Source organism: Euleptes europaea, chromosome 17 (genome assembly GCF_029931775.1).
Source record: "Euleptes europaea isolate rEulEur1 chromosome 17, rEulEur1.hap1, whole genome shotgun sequence".
Lineage (NCBI taxonomy): Eukaryota > Metazoa > Chordata > Lepidosauria > Squamata > Sphaerodactylidae > Euleptes > Euleptes europaea.
Window position 1 is genome coordinate 22,512,422 of NC_079328.1, and position 18,596 is coordinate 22,531,017.

The 18,596-nt window shown below is 44.9% G+C and overlaps 1 protein-coding gene and 2 non-coding genes across 3 annotated transcripts in view; all 3 read right to left on the bottom strand.

Moving 5' to 3' along the window:
• The window catches only part of SF3B3 (splicing factor 3b subunit 3), a 37,918-nt gene extending 21,391 nt beyond the window's left edge, over window positions 1-16,527 (bottom strand). Inside the window, exons 1-10 of the mRNA XM_056862666.1 lie at window positions 16,419-16,527; window positions 15,584-15,910; window positions 14,449-14,621; window positions 12,596-12,737; window positions 11,973-12,085; window positions 10,170-10,307; window positions 9,957-10,060; window positions 8,408-8,573; window positions 7,059-7,154; window positions 6,246-6,318 (exon numbers count right to left, since the gene is read on the bottom strand). Coding sequence (XP_056718644.1) covers window positions 6,246-6,318; window positions 7,059-7,154; window positions 8,408-8,573; window positions 9,957-10,060; window positions 10,170-10,307; window positions 11,973-12,085; window positions 12,596-12,737; window positions 14,449-14,621; window positions 15,584-15,910; window positions 16,419-16,488 — 1,402 coding nt within the window. The 5' untranslated portion in view covers window positions 16,489-16,527. The remainder of the gene's footprint in view (window positions 1-6,245; window positions 6,319-7,058; window positions 7,155-8,407; window positions 8,574-9,956; window positions 10,061-10,169; window positions 10,308-11,972; window positions 12,086-12,595; window positions 12,738-14,448; window positions 14,622-15,583; window positions 15,911-16,418) is intronic.
• LOC130489248 (small nucleolar RNA SNORD111) lies at window positions 11,123-11,196 on the bottom strand. The gene has a single exon (XR_008933832.1). It is a non-coding gene; the product is annotated as a small nucleolar RNA SNORD111 (small nucleolar RNA).
• Window positions 15,084-15,165, bottom strand: LOC130489247 (small nucleolar RNA SNORD111). Its single transcript, XR_008933831.1, has one exon. It is a non-coding gene; the product is annotated as a small nucleolar RNA SNORD111 (small nucleolar RNA).
• Window positions 16,528-18,596: the final 2,069 nt, after the last annotated feature.

The following is an 18,596-nucleotide window of genomic DNA, read 5'->3' on the forward strand; positions in this document are numbered from 1 at the left end:
TTGTAAGAATTCAAATTCTATCCTTATTATTAATATCTTTGTGCTGAGTTAGCAGGCGAGAGACTACAAACAACTTGGGAGTTTTTCTGAAGAAGATCGGCCTCAAAACAGATTTCAGCTAGCTATCCATCATCACTGCATTATCAGCTGAATATTTACAGTGTGCTTTGCTATTCTGATAAGAATGTGCATTACTGTATAATTGGCTGAAGACTTTTGTTATATTGTTAGTGAGACGGTGGGGCCAAGACGGCCATTGCTCCATGGGCAGCAACAGAACCAGGAAGGGAAATTGGGCAGGTAGGGACTGATGTCAGCAAACAAGCCCAACACAAATCCCAACCAACACCAGCAGGTAAACATTACAGGGTGCCGCACACTCATCCCCACACCAGGTAGTTTCTTTTCTCCATCATGTGGGGGCAAGTGCTTTAGCAGTTTGGGCTGCTGAGGAGGGTGCGTTAGCCTATGTATGCAATAATATTTCACCCTTAGAGCCCTCCGCTACCAGAGACAACAACCAACAGCGAAACAGTAAGAGGCAGCTGCCAGGCACAAATGGATTACACTACCAAAAAATGAGAAGTCAAAGCATGGACGAAGCAGAATGCTGATGCTTGTATCTTAAAAGGGGACCACCCTGCTCTCCCCGCTCTATTCCCAGACTTTGACTGACCGGCAAGCAATCTAGATGTAGCTAACCACCATGCCCTGCAGACCTCTACCATCAGAAGGTGCTGTGTGGAAGGCCTAAGGCCCCGTGCTCTGAGGATCACAGTGCCATCAGGATGATGTGCCCTTTGAGCAGTTTGTGCCACTGTGCTGTAGCCTTACCAGGAGCAAAAAAGGAAGTTGGATATCATCTACTTCGTCCTCCTCAGTTTACTCAAAGACGACAAGAGTGGTAGCAACAGCGGTGTGAGTTAAGAGTTAGAAAGGGACTCTCCAGCTGCAGGCACTTAATAGGAATTGCCTGTTCTGATCACTGAAATGAGAGCAGAGAGGCGTTTCCAGAATGCCTCATTGAGAAGCCAATGCAGCAGCAATTAGAACTAAAAGGCATGTTTCCTCCTTGAATTAGGTTTCTAAGAATGACTGTTGATGATTTTGTTCTCTGATCTCCCCTTGCAAATGCATAGGGAATGGATGTCCATCCCACTGTTAAACCTTGTAACAAAGCAGAGCGTCTCCAGTAGAAATGTTAAGTGACATTTCTTTCAATATTAACTTCACAGCTCCCCCTTCTTCGATATTTACTTAACAAGTTACTATTCTACCCCTTCTATGCTACACAGTAGTGGCTCTTCAACTACGACTCATGACCCCCAACTCTGCATCCAGTCTCACAGGCTCCCAAGAGGCTTCCCAGGCCATGATGAGGTACTGCAGTTGCCATGGTGAAAGCAGCATCCCGACCAGCTTCTGTAGCCTCAGAGCCTGGGAAATATTAGGCCAGAAGTGCCAAATAAAGACTGTCTATTTCTATGAACTGACAGCGCTCTCCTTCTCTCTGGGCTGACAAGTTTCCTTTTGTCTCATGCACTGCTCTCAGCAAAGGTGACAGAAACAGAGCCACTGCTCGTATACCAGTACTGTGAGCCTCAGCCACACTGTCGGGGGGGGGGCACCTTTGGGTGGAGAAAGGGGATAAGAGGCAGGGAGGGGCAGTAAGGGGCCCCTTCTCCTCCTCTCCACACCTCCCTGTGCAGTTTTCTACACAAAATGGAGGCTGCTGTGGGTCTGCTCCATCACAGCCACTCACAGCAGCCCACCTCTTGTAACACATCCAAATCCTCCATGGAGCCCAACCCAAAGAAGGGGTGTGGGGGGGGGGAAACTGCAGCAGTGCTCATCTAATTGCAGCCACGAATCTTAAACGTCAGCTGCCAGTGCCCTCAGATTATATTGTATTGCCCCAGCCCTACACCCCATGACTCTCCTCCATTCTCCCATCATGGAGCACATGTGTGTGTGGGAGGGGGGGAAGGGGGGTTCCAGGTACTGGCCTGCCCCATATGGGCTTACCTGCTGCAAACTGGCTATTGGCATAGCCTACTTCTCTCCTCCCCTCATCTCACCACCAATGCCAATGCACAACTGAGCTCTCCCACCCCAAGAACATCTTCATGCCCAGAGAACACCAGATCCAGCTACATGTCTAGGGCCAGAAATATTTTGAGAGAAACCTGTTATTGTCATGGGGAGCCATGAAATCCTGAGCTGTGTGTTTGTTAAGTGCCGTCAAGACACTTCCGACTCATGGCGACCCTATGAATAAAAGTCCTCCAAAATGTCCTCTCTTTGACAGCCTTGCTCAGATCTTGCAAATTGAAGGCTGTGGCTTCCTTTATTGAGTCAATCCATCTCTTGTTGGGTCTTCCTCTTTTCCTGCTGCCCTCAACTTTTCCTAGCATTCCTGAGCTACCTGACAAGGCCTTGGGAAGGAAGGTGATGTCCATCCCAAAAAACCAGTGCAGAGTCCACTGCAGATGACCTGACGAGCTCAGCAAAGATGATCACTAGGCAGCAGAGTAGGCAATACGCTAACAGAATTCCCCTTGTCTCTCAGTCATCCATTAGCAGGTACAGACACAGAGTTCTGGGATGACTAGACAAGACCGCTGCACAAGGCAAACGTAGCACAAGAGGCGATGGATCCATTTAATCCTGGCTGCTGGGATAAAACAAGAACCCAGGTTGACAGATCCGAGACAGATGGACCCAGCCTGTCTCATCTGACCCCATTTTGGTGATACAAGCCAGGTTGGCAGACTCACTCAGGATTAAATCCAGAATACTGATGGACTCCCCCTTTACAAACCTGGCATATTATTCATCGCTTCAGCCTACACGGGTTACAGACACACCAACTATTGTAGCCTTGAAGGGCTAGAAGGGGAGATTAATCTGAAGATGCCTCATTATGCTTCCCCTACTGCAGCTCATTCTACCACGCCACCTTTTACTCCAGACACTCCCAGACGCGTACCACATAAACCCCCTAGGGATATGCTCACCAACTGAGCAAGTGGTGAGGAGGGAGAAAGAGCACCATGCAGAAACATACCACAAGCACCATCATGTACACACACACCCTCGGTCTCCCAGTATTAACCAGCCACCTGGGTAGAGGTGAGGACTTTCCCAACTCACTTGACTGGGGGGGGGGGGGGAACAACGCAGAGTCCGCCCTCTCTTGTTAACCTCCTCACCCCCGACCAACATGGCCAAGTCCAATCCTTAGCATTCAAAGGGGCCCTGAACTCTCAGCACAAGCAGGACCAGTTGCTTACATAAGTAGAAAGGAGTGGCCCCTGTTCTTGCTCCCACTTGGGAAATGACCCAAAAGGAACAACTCTCTTTTAGGCTGCCTCTACAGGCTCACCTTTTGCCAGCAGCAACCACAGAAGGAAATATGTCCCCCCCCCCGCCCATAAACTGAAAATGTGCCAATACCAGGCAAATGCTGCTAATGTCCTCTAAATCTTTTCCCAGGCCTGACGATCCTTGCTACCCCCCCAGTGACTAACATTAGTAAGAGGAAGCAGAGAACCTATAAAGAAAGACCCTCTCCTGTTCCTCTTGCTATTTCTTACAGATAAAAGCCCCAGCCTGCACAAGCAAGCCAAAGAGCTGGCATTAGACAGCTGCTTCATATAGTTTATTTCCATGTGGAGTGGGAGCTCTGGCAAGCAAACCCTATTCATAAAATCCAGAAGTCTTGGCTGTAGCATCATTTGTAACACATCTAAATCAACACTCTCACTCCACAGACACAGCTACTCACACACCTCATTAAAATATAATGGGTTATCCCATGTGCCACTCAGACTGCCAACAGAACAACCATCATGCATAGGAATTTACATTCAATAAAAGGTGATTGTTGAAATGAAGTTGGTTTCAAACTAGTAAAAAAAGGCAGATAACATATCCAAACAAAAAGTGATGGGTATGTGAAGCTAAAATATAAATCTCATTAAGCATCTTTTTATGAACAGTGGTAGGGTGAAAGCCATTCTTATCTCAAAACCTCAGAGGAAAGACTGAGGTCTGAAGGCAAAGAAGTACATGGTACAAATATTCATGCCTGCCCATGTGTAGAAAGGTTGGCAGGACTTTTTCCTAAGAACACAGAAGAGCCTTTTGCTTCTCCTTTCCCTGGTTAACCTGTGGCACAGTGCAAAGGCCCCTGGCTGTAGGTACACACCTGTGGGAGGGGATCAGCACCTCCACCACCAGCCACCTGTGGAAGAAAAAAGAAGGCTTGGTATTGGTAGTATGATGGACCACATACCAGCCAAGGTTAGTATTTGTCTTGGAAGTGCTTTATTGTATACACATGGGAGAAAGCAGGACATTCAGAATTAAAGGACTGGTACACAGACATGATTACTAGCAATGCACAAATCTGATCATGTAATTTCATACTTCTTTGATGCTGCTTTATTGCATTACAACACAAAGAATGTTGGTACATACCATGCCAAAGTAAACTACTGATGATTAAGCAAGGTCATGAGATGCATTCCAACATCAACGGCAAAATAAAAACTTCAAAGGGTATCTCTGCTCCATTATACAGTAATGTGTGAACTAGGCCTGCCTACACATTTATGGATGCAACACATTTCCTATTTTATTGTCACATGGGAAAGAAGTTTGTATGGAAAAGGTTCTGCTTTATGCAAAGTCAACAAATAAAGAAGAGGAAACCCTAACATCAATATTTTCTCTAGCGCTTATCAACAAGGAAGTAGAAATCAAACAATTCTTCCATATCAGGAAAGCGTCTTCCAAACCAACACGTGAAATGCTGAAAATATTCTGAATCTACATATGGAGGCCAGCCAAGGAAGATGCTGGTTTGCAGCAGCTGAGAAAACTTTTACAGCAACACAGGCCAACCACCCTGGACCAGACCATGATGTAGTAAAGGAAAAATGAACACACACCATGAAAGACAGCCTTCAGCATCTGCAACTAGGAAGGGTTACTTTATTTTTATTTATATAAACATTTATATAAATATTTATATTTATTTATTTTATTTTAGATTGAAAATTGGAGCATTTCCTTCTTTTTTAGAACCATGAATACCTGTTATAAGGAAGATAAGAGGAGGAGGGGGTAACATAAAATTCTGAATGAAAACCAGTTGGAAGAACTGATGCATTTAGCTCTTTCCTTAACCAAAGTAGGGACAGGATACTGTATTGCTTGCAATTAAAAAAATAATAATGGGCCATATGAAGCTGCTTCATACTAAAGGTCTACCTAACTCAATACCATCGACGGACTGTAACTCCCCAATCTTAAGAACTCTCTGAACACCTGCTACCTGAGACAATTTTACATAGCTAGACTACTGGCCACCTTCTACATACAAAGCAGATGCTCTACTATCGAGCCATGGCCCCTGTCTGCAGTTACGCAGGTTCTGAAAGGCTATGTCCCTGAAGGCATTTGGAGAAACAATTGTGCTACCAGAAATAGGCTATACATTAAATAATCCTTATTCCACTGTAAGGCCAAACCACATATTACTGAGTCTTTCCTAAGATGGAATCTCTGGAACTCAGCTCAAGGCTTCATCAGCCTTGGCACTGATTTCAGGAACTGGGCGTTGGAACCAGAAGATGGGTAGCAAGCCAAGGGTTATCCCACAGAGGCAATTCCTGCTGGGTGGGCTTCGTGAATTGATCCAACACAGGTGCCAGTGATAATGCAATGGAACTAGTTAAGGATGACCATGCCTATGCCTTTCAAGGGCAACATTGCCAAATAAGCCCTAAACAGAATACACCACATCACCAGCAGGTCCCAGAATCCCACAGTACAGGCAAAACAGTTGCTTTCACACAACATATGCTTCCTTATAGTCCATATACAGCCAGAAGCAGATGCTGACATACTGTGAGAAATAGCAGACTGAGGAGCTGCATACAGCTTCTCAAATCTCAAACACTGCAGATTTCTGGCCTGCTTTGTAATTTCCACATAACAGTTCCAATTTCTTCCAAAGACAGGACTTGAACTTGCATTTTGAACTTAATGCAGGCAGTAGTCCTGAAAACTGATTTGGAGAAATAGCAGACACTCTCTCGACTCTGGGTCGCAAGCTGTTTGAACCAAACAAGATGGCTTTGAAGTAACCAGCAAAATTCTGGACCCCAGCTCTGAATTTTGAGTGTATTAACTTGGCACAACCTTTTCCTGATATCATACACAACAAGAGCTCTTACCTTCAACATGTCTCCTCACTGTCCAGACAGCGTTGGGGTTACCAGGCAACTCTGAGACAGCCATCTCAGATACCTAGGAAAATAGAAAATTTTGTATTATAGCTACAGCTCAGACCAGACATTTTCTCCAGCAAATGAAGACTGGCACTGCAAAGGAGAGACCTGAAGCTGCAGCCCCCATTCCTGAGTACCACTATGAACTTTTGAAGTTGTTTTGCCCCATCAGACCACTGGCCTGCCAAACAAAGTATTTATTCCAATCGCTCTTGCCAGGTCCTCTGAGTGGGAGGTGCCAGGGACTGAACTTTCTGTTTACAAAGCACGGGCCTGTCAATCAAGCTACAGGTCTTGCATGACTTCTGATGGCATAACTTGGAGGTTTGTCTCGGTCATAAGGGCATATACGTCTGAAGGGGAAAAACTCAAACTGTGCATAAAATAGGACCTACTCTCAACCATATGTCACCCAATGTATGGTGACCAGCTTCAAAAGAAAGGCAGCAAATTCATTTCTCAGCTAATACGGAGGTGACCACAACTCAAAGAAAATCCCAAAACAGATTCATAAAGGCACTGATTTGGTTGTTGAAAATATTTTGTACCCTGCCTCTCCTGCCATTTTGATCAGGTTACAATATCAGGCAATGCTGTTTGCTCAACAAGGCTGGATGAAGATGCAATCCAAAGAAAAGCCCACACAGTAAGTGGTTTCACTGCCTGATGTTGTTGCCCCCTAAGGCTGCGAGTCTTAATGCAAGACTGGCATGTAGTATGGTCATTAGCAACTGCCTGCTTCTCCACTGGCCTTCTTACCTCAAGTCCATGTCTTAGGACCCTCAACGACGATCGAGGTCCCCTTCCACAGGCCACATATAACTGGGGTGTATCTTCATTAGCCAGATCAGCTATCTGTCAACAAAGCCAAACAGAGCCAAAATTAATCAACTGGGGGGGATGCCCCATTATAACCAGTTATTCCTTCTATTTCATCTTACTGGAAAGCCACAACATTTTACTATAATTGTTATGAATAGCGCATGTATTATTATAATACTAGTATTATACACAGAAAGGGCGTAAGGAGATTGAGAATACTCTCAGTAGAATACTCTCAGTAGCAGCCCAAGCCTTTGTTAGGATCAACCACATCAGCAGATTGCTATGAACAGTTACTATGAATTAAGCTCACAGCAAATGCATAAGGGTAGTTTATCTTTCAGCCACATAATGAGACATGCTTTACCACTTCTACTTCACTGGGATTTTTGATATCCACATACAGTTTGGTGGAAAAATCATACTGCAACTGGCTGGACACACGAACAGCTTCCCAGGAAGCAGCGCACAACACCATGGTACACAGCTGTCAACCGCTAAATCTAGTTATCCCTCAACATTCTTAGAATACTGGGGCATGTAAAATGGAACCGACATTGGTTGGTGAGCCACCACATCCACATGAAGCTTATTCAGAAAACAGCAGCACCCTTTAATGGTTTAGGCAGAGTGTGAGCACTCCAAAATCACCCCACACAATTTCATATCTACCAGAATTGTGCAATAGACTGAATTTACGACCCAGGGCTGCCAATGTCTACCTTCTAGATTTAGTCTTGAATCTTTTGTCTCAGGGGGTTATCTATACAGAGAAGCCAGTGGCTGCCTTTCTTTTGCTGTGACAAAATTAACTCCCTTCCAACACCCACTTCTAGTAAAGATACAACTAGCAGGGGTGGAAGAACTACATCAATTAAATTACTAGTATCATAAGGCTGCTCCCTCCTTTCCTGTAGAAAAAATAATACAGCAAAAGAAAGGTCTGGTGTAGTGCAGCAGACTAGAACCTGATCTTTGTGGTCCAACACCGTACACAGCCACTCAGCTATATGGGTAACAAACCACTCTTCAAAGAACAATTCTGTACTTCTGCTGAGAGGCTGATAATAGGCAATTAAATGCAAAACATGGCCCTGAACAACTTACAAGAATAGGAAGACACAAACATGATTAACAAGATAAATCCCAGTGGCCTTGCATTTCTGAAGCCCCACAGAGTCATGCCAGGGTACAGCGAATTAGGCACTGCTCAACATCTAAAGGCAACAGTGAATGTCTGGTCCAAATGGATAAAGAATAGACATGGACTGTAAAATGCACTATACCTGACAGCATAATATCGGAGACAGGCTGTCCAGCTCGTCCACCAACACCAGGTTCTTAAGAGGCCGTGGCTGGAAAAAGAAAGTGTCCCCTTCCTCCAGGGGCATGGCAGAGGAAAACTCTGGCTCCTCATCATCATCTCCCAGGTGAGCGATTTGGTACAGGTAACTGCCAATGTGAGATACATTTGATCAACTATTGGTTGTTACATTTTTGATGGGAAGGCTTCTGTTTTCTGTTTCTCATTCCCGGCATGGCAAGAGCGCAACCTGACACTAGTCACCCCCTGAGGTCAGCCAAGCATTCTGCATGGGATGTTGATGTGAGATCTCTCTCTCTCTTTTTAAGAGCACCACCTAGACTGACTAAAAGTTCTGGTTCACTCAAAAGGTTGAACACTGTATTGTATTATTCTGGCTGGTCTTAATAAAAAGTATTACACAGCTTTCGTTTTTGGGTATGGACCAATGTGGCTATCTATTCATTTATTTCAGGCAAACCTACGACAGAGACTGCAGCAGTGCTACTGATGAGGGGAAGCCTATGGTCTTCCTCACAAAGGTTTGGACCTAGCCACTTTCCCCCTTAGTCTCACTCAATTCCCTTTCTTACTACCAGCCCGTCTCACATGATTTCTATCCAGGTGGGCTACATGACCCCTAGAATAGCCTCTCTGGTGATCAAGGACCCCTTCCTCCCTTTTTCACCAGTGGTTGGAGCCAAAACTGGTTGGCTCCAACTAACACTTTACTATTTCGGTTCTGGACAATTGCCAAGACTGTTTGCTTGAACAAAACCTATGAGCCAAGAAAAGACTTAGTTGTCTGTATTGAAAGCCCTGGTCCAACTCCTTCTAGGCAAGGCAAACAGTACAGGGAGCTATATAACCCTTTGTTTTTCCCTTCCAGTTATGGGAGCATCATACAATGGGGTTAACATCACTCTGGAGGTGCAAGGCAAGAACAGCAGTAACACAAAAGGCTGCCTTCAGATGGAAACTAACCCACTGTTTTGCTCCTGCTAGTGTTGAACAAATGCCAATTGTTTTATTTTCTGAAACTGTCAAAGAGTGACATTTTCATCACTCAATTACAGCAGAGGGCTGTCTGCTTGCCATAGCAAGTGCCTCCTCCCTGTTTCAGGCAAGAACGAAGAAACCCCCGTCTTCCTCCTGATCATGGAACTGGGGAAGAGGATCAGTGCTGCAACAGCACTTCACTTCAAGGCCAGCCCTAATTTGTGGACCCCTGGATTATGGCCCCTGCCCCATTTGTTCTGAAACAAGTCAGATGTAGAACTTTTAAAACCTACAAGATGAGGCTTTCAGCTGCTACCCCAGCTCTTCCACCCAACTAGCTAGCCAGCCCCTCCCCTCCCCTATGACAGGGCACAGGTTCTCCCTCCCCCCACTCCCATTTGCCACACTTTAACAATCACCAGATTTGGAGGAAAGGGCTCCCTAACGGCAGCGAAGGGTATACGTATGCTTGCAGAATGCCAAGCTGAAACATTTGAGCACAGCCTGAGAAGGAAATTAGAGATTTTCCTTACTGGTTGCCAAACTCAGAAGCCACAAACAGGAAACCGGTTTTCAGCACACACATGGCAGCAGCTACAGGAACAGTGTCAAAGTACTTTAGTCGAATCTCTGTGACCTGAAACCACCACAAAGGAGTTACTGTGAGAGTTGGATTGGCTCAGTTCAGCCAAGCAATCTAGATTCTTTCCCACTCACACCACAGCAAAAGCATCACTGAGACTTACCATGTCCTCGTCAGTTTCCAAAGTGATTTTGAAGATATCACCTTGCTCTGTCTGAGCCAGGAAAAAGAACATGGACTTGGTCTTGTGTGTAGCAGAGCAGACGAAAATCATGCCTCTCTCAGGGTCATCCAAGTCATTCTGTTAAAGGGAACACAGTATAAGACACCAAAAAACAAAAGGCAGCCTAACTTAGTGCTCCAAACTGCCCACCGTTCCAATATTTTTCTGCAACCATTTCGGGTGAATTATTTCTACCTTCCGAAGTCCCAGATATCTGTAACCTCATCCACCCCCTATCCTTCTTCCTGGCAGAATCCAGCCCCTTATTGCAGTCTCCAAACACTTTCTCCAGGATGACTTTACCTGTACCTCATTTTTTTTACCAAGCTCTTTTCCATCCCATACGTCCCCGGCATTGCTGGAAGGTCAACACGCTGCCATGCACTTGTATCTGAGGTACTTGGTCCCCTTTCTTATTCTCCTACATCCAACCAAGCAAGTCACTGAAACCTACCACAGGTTCCTTTTGGACATTTCCAAAATCTCTTTCTCTGTACCTCTTTACTGGCTTCACCTTTCTTTCCATTAGATGCAGAACTCCTCTGGCAACCTCATCTCTCTCTTACCACAGATGTTTTCACTCTCTGTACTAGCTCTGCACATAATCTGCATCAAGATCAAGCATCTAGTCCTTTTACTTGATAAAAATTCTCCATCACAAATATATCCCCTCTCTTCTCCCATCACATTCCTCTTCCTCAATCCATCTGTTTTGCAAAACCTCACCTCCTGCTGCCCCAAAGCCTTTTTATTTCTCTTACTCGAATTTCTGCACCTTCTGATATGAAGCACTCCAGCCCTATCAAGCCACCTTCCTCTCTTCTGCAAGACTCACACGCAAGCATACAGTGACAATACTCAAACTTTCACTTCCAAAGCAACTTGTCTTCAGGCAGCCTGATCAGAAGTGAATGTCATCTCCACGGCAAACGTCAGAGAAGAGACATAACCTCATCATATCAGGCCATTCCAATGCTGAAAACTCAGCTGTGCTGCAAATGCGAGCAGCTTTTCCAACCTTAAGTTAGTGGAGATCAACTTCTCAGCTCTGCCTTGAATAAGATTTTCTGCTTAGAACTCAGATGTGACTGCTTCCCCCGGGGAGAACAGGGGCTTCAGCTAGGCCAGAGCAAGATCAGCTGCTCAGCCCTGTCCTCCCATTGCCCGTGGCACTTAAGAACTTCTGCCTGGGAAAAGGACTGAGACCTGCCCAAGTTTTTTTTTATTATTAAGGGCCAGATAAATTGTGTGATGATAAGAGTGGATTTTACTATACCAGCAATTTTGAGTAAAACAGGGTACACACATTTAAATATTCGGATTAATTAGGATTAAATAATATTAGGATTTCCCTTCTCAACTGGCCACAGTATCAGCAATCAGAACTTTATATAGTTTTCATTACAGTTTCAGATTGTAAAGAATTTATTAAGAGCATAACCATCGGAGGAGGACACTGCGGGCTTTCCACACTGAGTCAACTCATTCACTGGTGGAGTAAGGACAAAAATGGTAACATGAGGTGCAGAATGTGGCATACAGAAGATGCCACCCCCAGCACTTTCCTCAAGGATTCCAAAGTCTATTCAAGTGGTAGAAACTAAATTAACCCTTCTATTACTGTAAGCATTCAGCTCTTTTCTGTTCACACATACATAAGCCATAATACATCCTCCAACACAAACTCCCCACTTTCTTTTTCCAGCTGCCTAGAGAGTATCTGAGATGCCAAAAGATTCTTACCCTTCTCCTGGGAATAGGACATCGAATATCTGGTTGGTCACCAAAGTTTTTGTAGGTGATGTAGTTTTCTGAGCAAATCAGCACTCCACTTGGACCATCAGAGCCTCCAGGGACTAAAAAACATCAACATTTTATAAGAAGTTAAAGCTCCTGCAGATCACTCAGAGAATGCACCCATTTGAAAGTAGACAAAAGGCTTGCATTCTTTTTTACACTAAGAAGTGACTACTCGAAGTTGTTAAAGGAATGAGTTTAACCAATAAAACTAATTTTGTTCAGCAGCATTAACTTAAACTGCTGCGCAACCCAGTCACAGCACCACTCCCACTCCTTCCAAACTTCGCTGGTATCTCAGATCAGGAAGCTCCTGTTCGTCACTAGATGAAAAAATAGGGAGATCTGGGGAAGCACTGAAAAAACCCTATTAAATGTTTTTGTGTGTATTTCAATCTCCCCCAATGTCCTTTTTGCAGGAAAAAACCTCTCCTCCCATTGCTCTAAACATTTCCAGAAATATTGCAACTCTACTCCCGTATCAAATCAAGTATGATGAGAGCATGACATAATCTCCAGCAATTCACTGAGTACAGGTCTGATGCCTTTTCCCTTGAAAATGGTGGTACCTGTTATAAGAAAGTTGCCATGTTCCTCCAAGGGTTCACTGTATTTCCTCACCACGTGATTCAAACCCAGATCCAACTCATAAAATGTCAAAGTCTGCTGGGTATTGGCTGCTGCTTCTCCTGTAGGATCATTGTCAGCTTCCTGGAAGGAATTTTTTTAAGTCAGCTAGAAATCAATTTCATACTTTGACTGTAGAACAGGACACTTGAAATCTACACAAACTTTTAAAGTGAGTATCTGTAACATACACACACTAACACAGAACAGAGGTTCAGAAATGTACCAATTGGCTCAAAAACCATGAAAATCACTGCCAAGTGTCCAGCAATTCAAAGCCTGAATAACTGTCTCCTCCAATTTAACACTCACCCCCTCACCTGATGCAAGAAGCAGCTGCCTCCTTACAAGCACAACTAAGTTCCTATCAATCCTAAAGCCACCTACCTGTTTATGCCACTCTTGGACAAGAAGAAGAAGAGTTGATTTTTATATGCCGACTTTCTCTACCACATAAGGAAGAATCAAACCGGCTTACAATCACCTTCCCCTCCCCACAGCAGACATCCTGTGAGGTAGGTGGGGCTGAGAGAGCTCTAAGAGCTGTGACTAGCCCAAGGTCACCCAGCAGGCTTTATGTGGAGGAGTGGGGAATCAAACCTGGTTCTCCAGATCAGAATCCGCCACACTGGCTCCCACTGGCAGCTTCCACCGTACTGAGGTTCTGCTAAGACCCTCAAAAGAATTAAGGGAATGCTCTCCTCTCCCAGGACACATGCAACAGCTTCAGAGTTCTGCAGTTTCCTCAGGGGAATCTGTCACTTGATGCTCTTCTGGTCAAGAAAAAAATGCAGCCACAATGACAGAATATGGGGTAGGAACGTCGGGGGAGGGGGGACTCCTCCCTAAACACTCCTTATTTAGAACTTCCTGGCAACTATTGCTACCAAACTCATTGGGGTAGCAAGGCTCTACTTTTGGGTACATGTCTATTCTCCCCTCCCCACTCTCATCTAGCAACCAGCTGCTAAGGAATCCTACCACTCTCAGCTTTGTAAGTCACACAACTTTGTAAGTCACTTCGTAAGTCGCATACTCTTCTCTCCTCCTCACCCAAAAGGCCTTATGTAGCGATCCAGTATTGAATTCTTAATCTTTCTAAACATTGCTGGAAATATAACAAATGCACGTTAAGAATTCATGGTTGAGATGATTCTCTGCCCCACAGATGTTTTGTCACACAACATATTACATGGACAAGGATCCTAAGGGAGAATCTCTTCATCTCAAGTTACACAAAAGGCAGGCATGTGTCATTTTTATCCTGCCCTAACTACACACTCAGAAAAATGTACATGGTTTCCATGCCATCATTTCATCCTCACAATAATCCTGCAAGTAAAGTTAGGCTGACAGGGAGCACCCAGCCCAAGGTCATTCAGTGAGCTTCACGGCAGAAGAAGGATTGGAACACTGGTTACTCCAGTCCAACATGCTAATCACTTATTCCACAGTGCACCTCTCTTCATCAAGATCTACCCCCAGCCTTGAGGTCAAGCCACTGCTGCAAACTCAAGCTGTACACTCCCTTAATAAAAGGGTCACTTTATCATTAGAAGGTCAAACACCTGAAACTCAAGTCAGGACCACAGCTATCTATTCTACCTCATTAAGGATACATTAATGACTGGCATACAGGAAACATATCACTGGTATAACAGATAATGAAAAACAGTTAACATGCAAAGTCAGAACAAAGTTTTTCTAAGTAATAGCTGTATGTGAGACAAGACGCACAGAAGCAGACAAATGTATAGCTAGGGTGACGCTAACTGACAGATAGCCTTCATAGTACCTCATAATCCATTTCCAGACAAGCAAACATGGGATTTTCAAACCCAACATCGACTCCAACTACATGGTAAACCAAGGTGTTGGCCTTGTGGGCTTCTAATGGGGAAGAAATGGTGAGTCGAGCCGCAGCATCTCTGTTCAGAATATACACTAATTTCTGCTTCTCAATGGCACCTACAGACAAAAGAAAGAAAACATTACCTTTCATGTCAGGAGCAGAGTGTGTATCTCAGTGGCGAACTGGCTTTGCAAATAAGTACTCCCCCAGCTGCCTATAAGAGTAGCAGCCGGCAAAGCCTTGCAGTCCTCTGCATAATGACAGAGCAACACGAGACCCACACATGCAGTCACCGTAGTGCAACCCTGCATTAAGGAATAACCGTTCAGTTGAACACATACGCACTCCTTTATCACCTCTCCTCAACCTAATTTTTCTTTCATCACAGGCAAGGAACAAATTACAAACCTAAAGAGACTGTTTTCATAGGCCAACTTTATTAGTAATATTACTTACACACTCCCACCCAATTCATTTTATTCACTTCCCTCTTTCCATCTAACCACTGTGACTGCACTTCTGCTAAGTATTTTCTTTTGGGCAGATGCATGCAAATGGAAAACCTTTACTTACAATGGGAACCTGATCAGAAATGGATCCAGTGACTTCATGGAATATTTCAGAGAAGAGACATGAATGCATAATCATCATTTCAGGCAAAAGGAAACTCATTACACCGAATGGACGGAACTCAAGTACCTTTTTTGTAATCGAAACCAAGGCTGTGCTTTTATCCTTTTTCCCCCCAATAAAGCGAATGGATCTACCTCTGTTACTGGCTCAGTTTACACAAACCCAGATAGACTACTACAGCAGAAAACAACCACAATAAGAGAATAAGGAATTATTCTGAGTTACAACTGGCTTCAGAATTCTTAATTACATTTATTGGCTGGTGGTATGAAGTGGCTAACATCAAAACATCACCTGAGCCACAAGCATATTAACTGGGCTCAGAAAAGCCACTCACTCTTCCCAAGCTCCCTGGTATAATATGAGTGAAATATCTCTGCAATCTCCCATTCAGCTCCTTAACAGTACTTTCAGACTAGCACTCATTCATTTTGCGCCTACTTACTGATCATGACAGCTCGTCCTTTAGGATCCACAGCCAAGTACTGACCAGGGACAATTCTACGACAGCCACTCTTGCCAAAGGTTTCCTGATGAATCTTCTCAAATAAATTTTTAGAGGGTTGGTACTCCAAGATAACAATGCGCCCTGAATCACTGCCCACCACAATATAGTCTTTGGTTCCTCCAGTTAACCTGAAGGCCATAAGGGAGCGGATAATTCCAAACACTTCTACAGTCAGCAATGTATGAACCTTCCCAGTGTTTGGATCAGGACGCAGCAATTCTAAGATCTTCCCTCGGGAAACAACAATCTCTTGCTGTTTGGTACCTAAGCAAAATAAGGAGAAGCCGATTAGTAATAAAGACATAGAAGGCTGCCACAAAGAAGGAGCATTATAAGGCATCAATTCTTGACATCTAAAGACCTCACTGTACACGCTGCTCTTTGCTTAAGTTCTAAAGTACCCACCAAATGGATTTTCATCACTGTACGGAACAGAACAGCGAATGCAAGAGCAGCTGTTCTCTAATTAGCAGGCCTGAGTGACCAGAAATCAGGATGTCAAACATGGACATGCCATTAGTGGGCCACTGGACAACCGCATACCTTTTGAAGAGTGTTTACTCCTGCATCCCAAAGCATCATATAGACTCTCAATCTCCTACTCCCTAAACCAGCAAATCCCCCATGTGGTGCCCACCAATGTGTTCCCTGGCATCCACTTACTGACCCCTATCCACACTCTTTACTTTTTCCAACATCACTGCTGCTCTAAAGAAAAACAACTGTATACAGGTTTAGAAAAAATAAACACTGTTAACATTAAGTCCAGTACCGGAAAAGTTGCCATGGATAGCATAGCTGATACCAGTGGCTCGCTGCAGAGTTAGGTTGTAAAGAAACATTGTGGCGACAGGTTGTGGCTTCACCTGACCTCAGTCCACCTGGAAGAAACAAAAATATCAAACAGTTCCAAATATTTGGATTTTATGTGGAAAGACTTGTAGACTTAGAACAGTGCTCATTGGCTCAAAAACACTAGGTTCACACAAACATTTTCAAGTCAAAACAATGTGCTTCCCCCTCCACACACACAGCGAAAGTCTTCAAAGGTAACCACTTGTTAAAAGTGGAGATGGTCGCATCATGAAAACAGCTGCTACTTTACAGAGTGCCCATAAACAGTACGTTAACACAAATGCATGTGTTACAAAGCAGCAGAAAACGAAGTTTCCCTCAAAGTGTTGAGCAGGACTCCAAAAAGCTTTAGGAGCTCAAAGAGCACAAAAACGGGACCAGAGTCCTACTGCTGATTTTATAGTTGAAAAGAAGTTAAAAAAACTGTACAGAAATTTGTATTTTTTGCTAACATTAGGTTTTACGACAACATCTGCCACATGTCTTCCTTTGTGGAACCCAAGATTTATTTTTATTTGTTTAGTTTATTTTCATTTATACTCTGCCCTTCTCACTGGACCCCAAGTCAGATTAAAAGAATGATAGAACCATTCAGTCAACCAATAAGCAAATTACATCACAATGTTTGAATGCTAACAATATCTGAATCTAACGGTAAAGATTGCAAATAAAACAAACAAAATGCAATGGGGCTGGGATTAAGAACTGCGAGGGGAAATTATCCCTAATAGAAGTAATCTCCCAAACTGGTCCATGAAAATCAACCTTAGCAATAATAAAATGACACCAAGTTTTAAACTGTAGCAATCTCCTTAGGCCCGTTTGAAGAATTACTGGGTACGTGTGGCTGAAACCGGTTCTGGAGAGACACAGCTTCAGATTCCCACTCAGTCATGCAGTTCGCTGGGGGAACTTGGGCCAGTCACTCTCACACAGGCTAACCTACCTTACAGGGGTGTGGCTAGGATAAAACAGTGGGCCATGAACTATGTGCACACCACCCCGAGGTCCCTGGAGTGAAGGCAGGATAAAAGTGTACTTATAGGGAGCATTTTTTTTAATTTAAAAAGATGCGAATACTCAATTTTCCCTCTCAGAGCCTGGGAAACAGACACACACACACACCCCGGCAGGGTGCTGATAGCGCTGCTGTGAATCACCACGCAAAAAGCCCTGTTTAAACATAGGTAAACAAATATAAATGTTCTAATTTCATTATATGTTACTGCAGATTCTGAACCTCATGCAGGGGAGAGCGATGAAGCAGGCTGAGGCACTAGAAGCCAAAGGCCCCAAGGTGGCCGTTCCAGATGAAAATGGACTGTTAAAATCACCACCACTGCCTGGGGCAACTGAAGGCCGTGGCTACACTTGCCATCTCCAGCCAGGGACATTCCTGGAGATTTAGCAAAGGAGTCTGAAAAAATTGGGGAGAGATTGGACCTAAAACCCGTAATATACTATACTGGTCTCACTCCAAAGCTGCCATTTCCACCCCACCCCCAAAGGAACTGAGCTCTGCAGTCTTAAGATAAGGTGTAATTCCGGGAAAACTCCAAGCCTCGCCTGGCCCTTTAGGCATGCAAGTGGGTTTGAGGAGAAGCCCCCTTGAACTCCGTGAGGTTTCCTTCCGAGCAATGGGATCAGGCCCCGATGCCAACAATACGGACCTCTTTCTCTGCACAGAGGCCCAGGCCGCACGTGGGCCTGCTAGGCCTCGGCTCCTTCCCGCTCTGGCGTCGCTCGGCAACGGCAGCCAGCCCGGGTCCTTCTGCAAACGCCGGGCCGCAAGCCTTCCCGCCCCCTTCGACGCTGACCGGGCGCCTGGGCCCCGCTGCAGGACACTCGGGCGGCGTCACCCGCGGGAACGGCGCGGATGGCGGCGGATCCTCTTCCCCGGAGCCTCTCTGCCTCCAGGGCGCGCGCTCAAGACTCGGCCATCGCCTCAGCCGCCTCCGGGTCCTTCCACACACGCAGCGCGCGGGCGGGGTAGGGTGCCCGTCGAGATGCCTGCGCGCCGACGCCACTGACGCCCAAACGCGCCTGCTCGCTAACCCCGCCCACTCGTTCACTCCGGTGCGGCTCTAAGAAATTC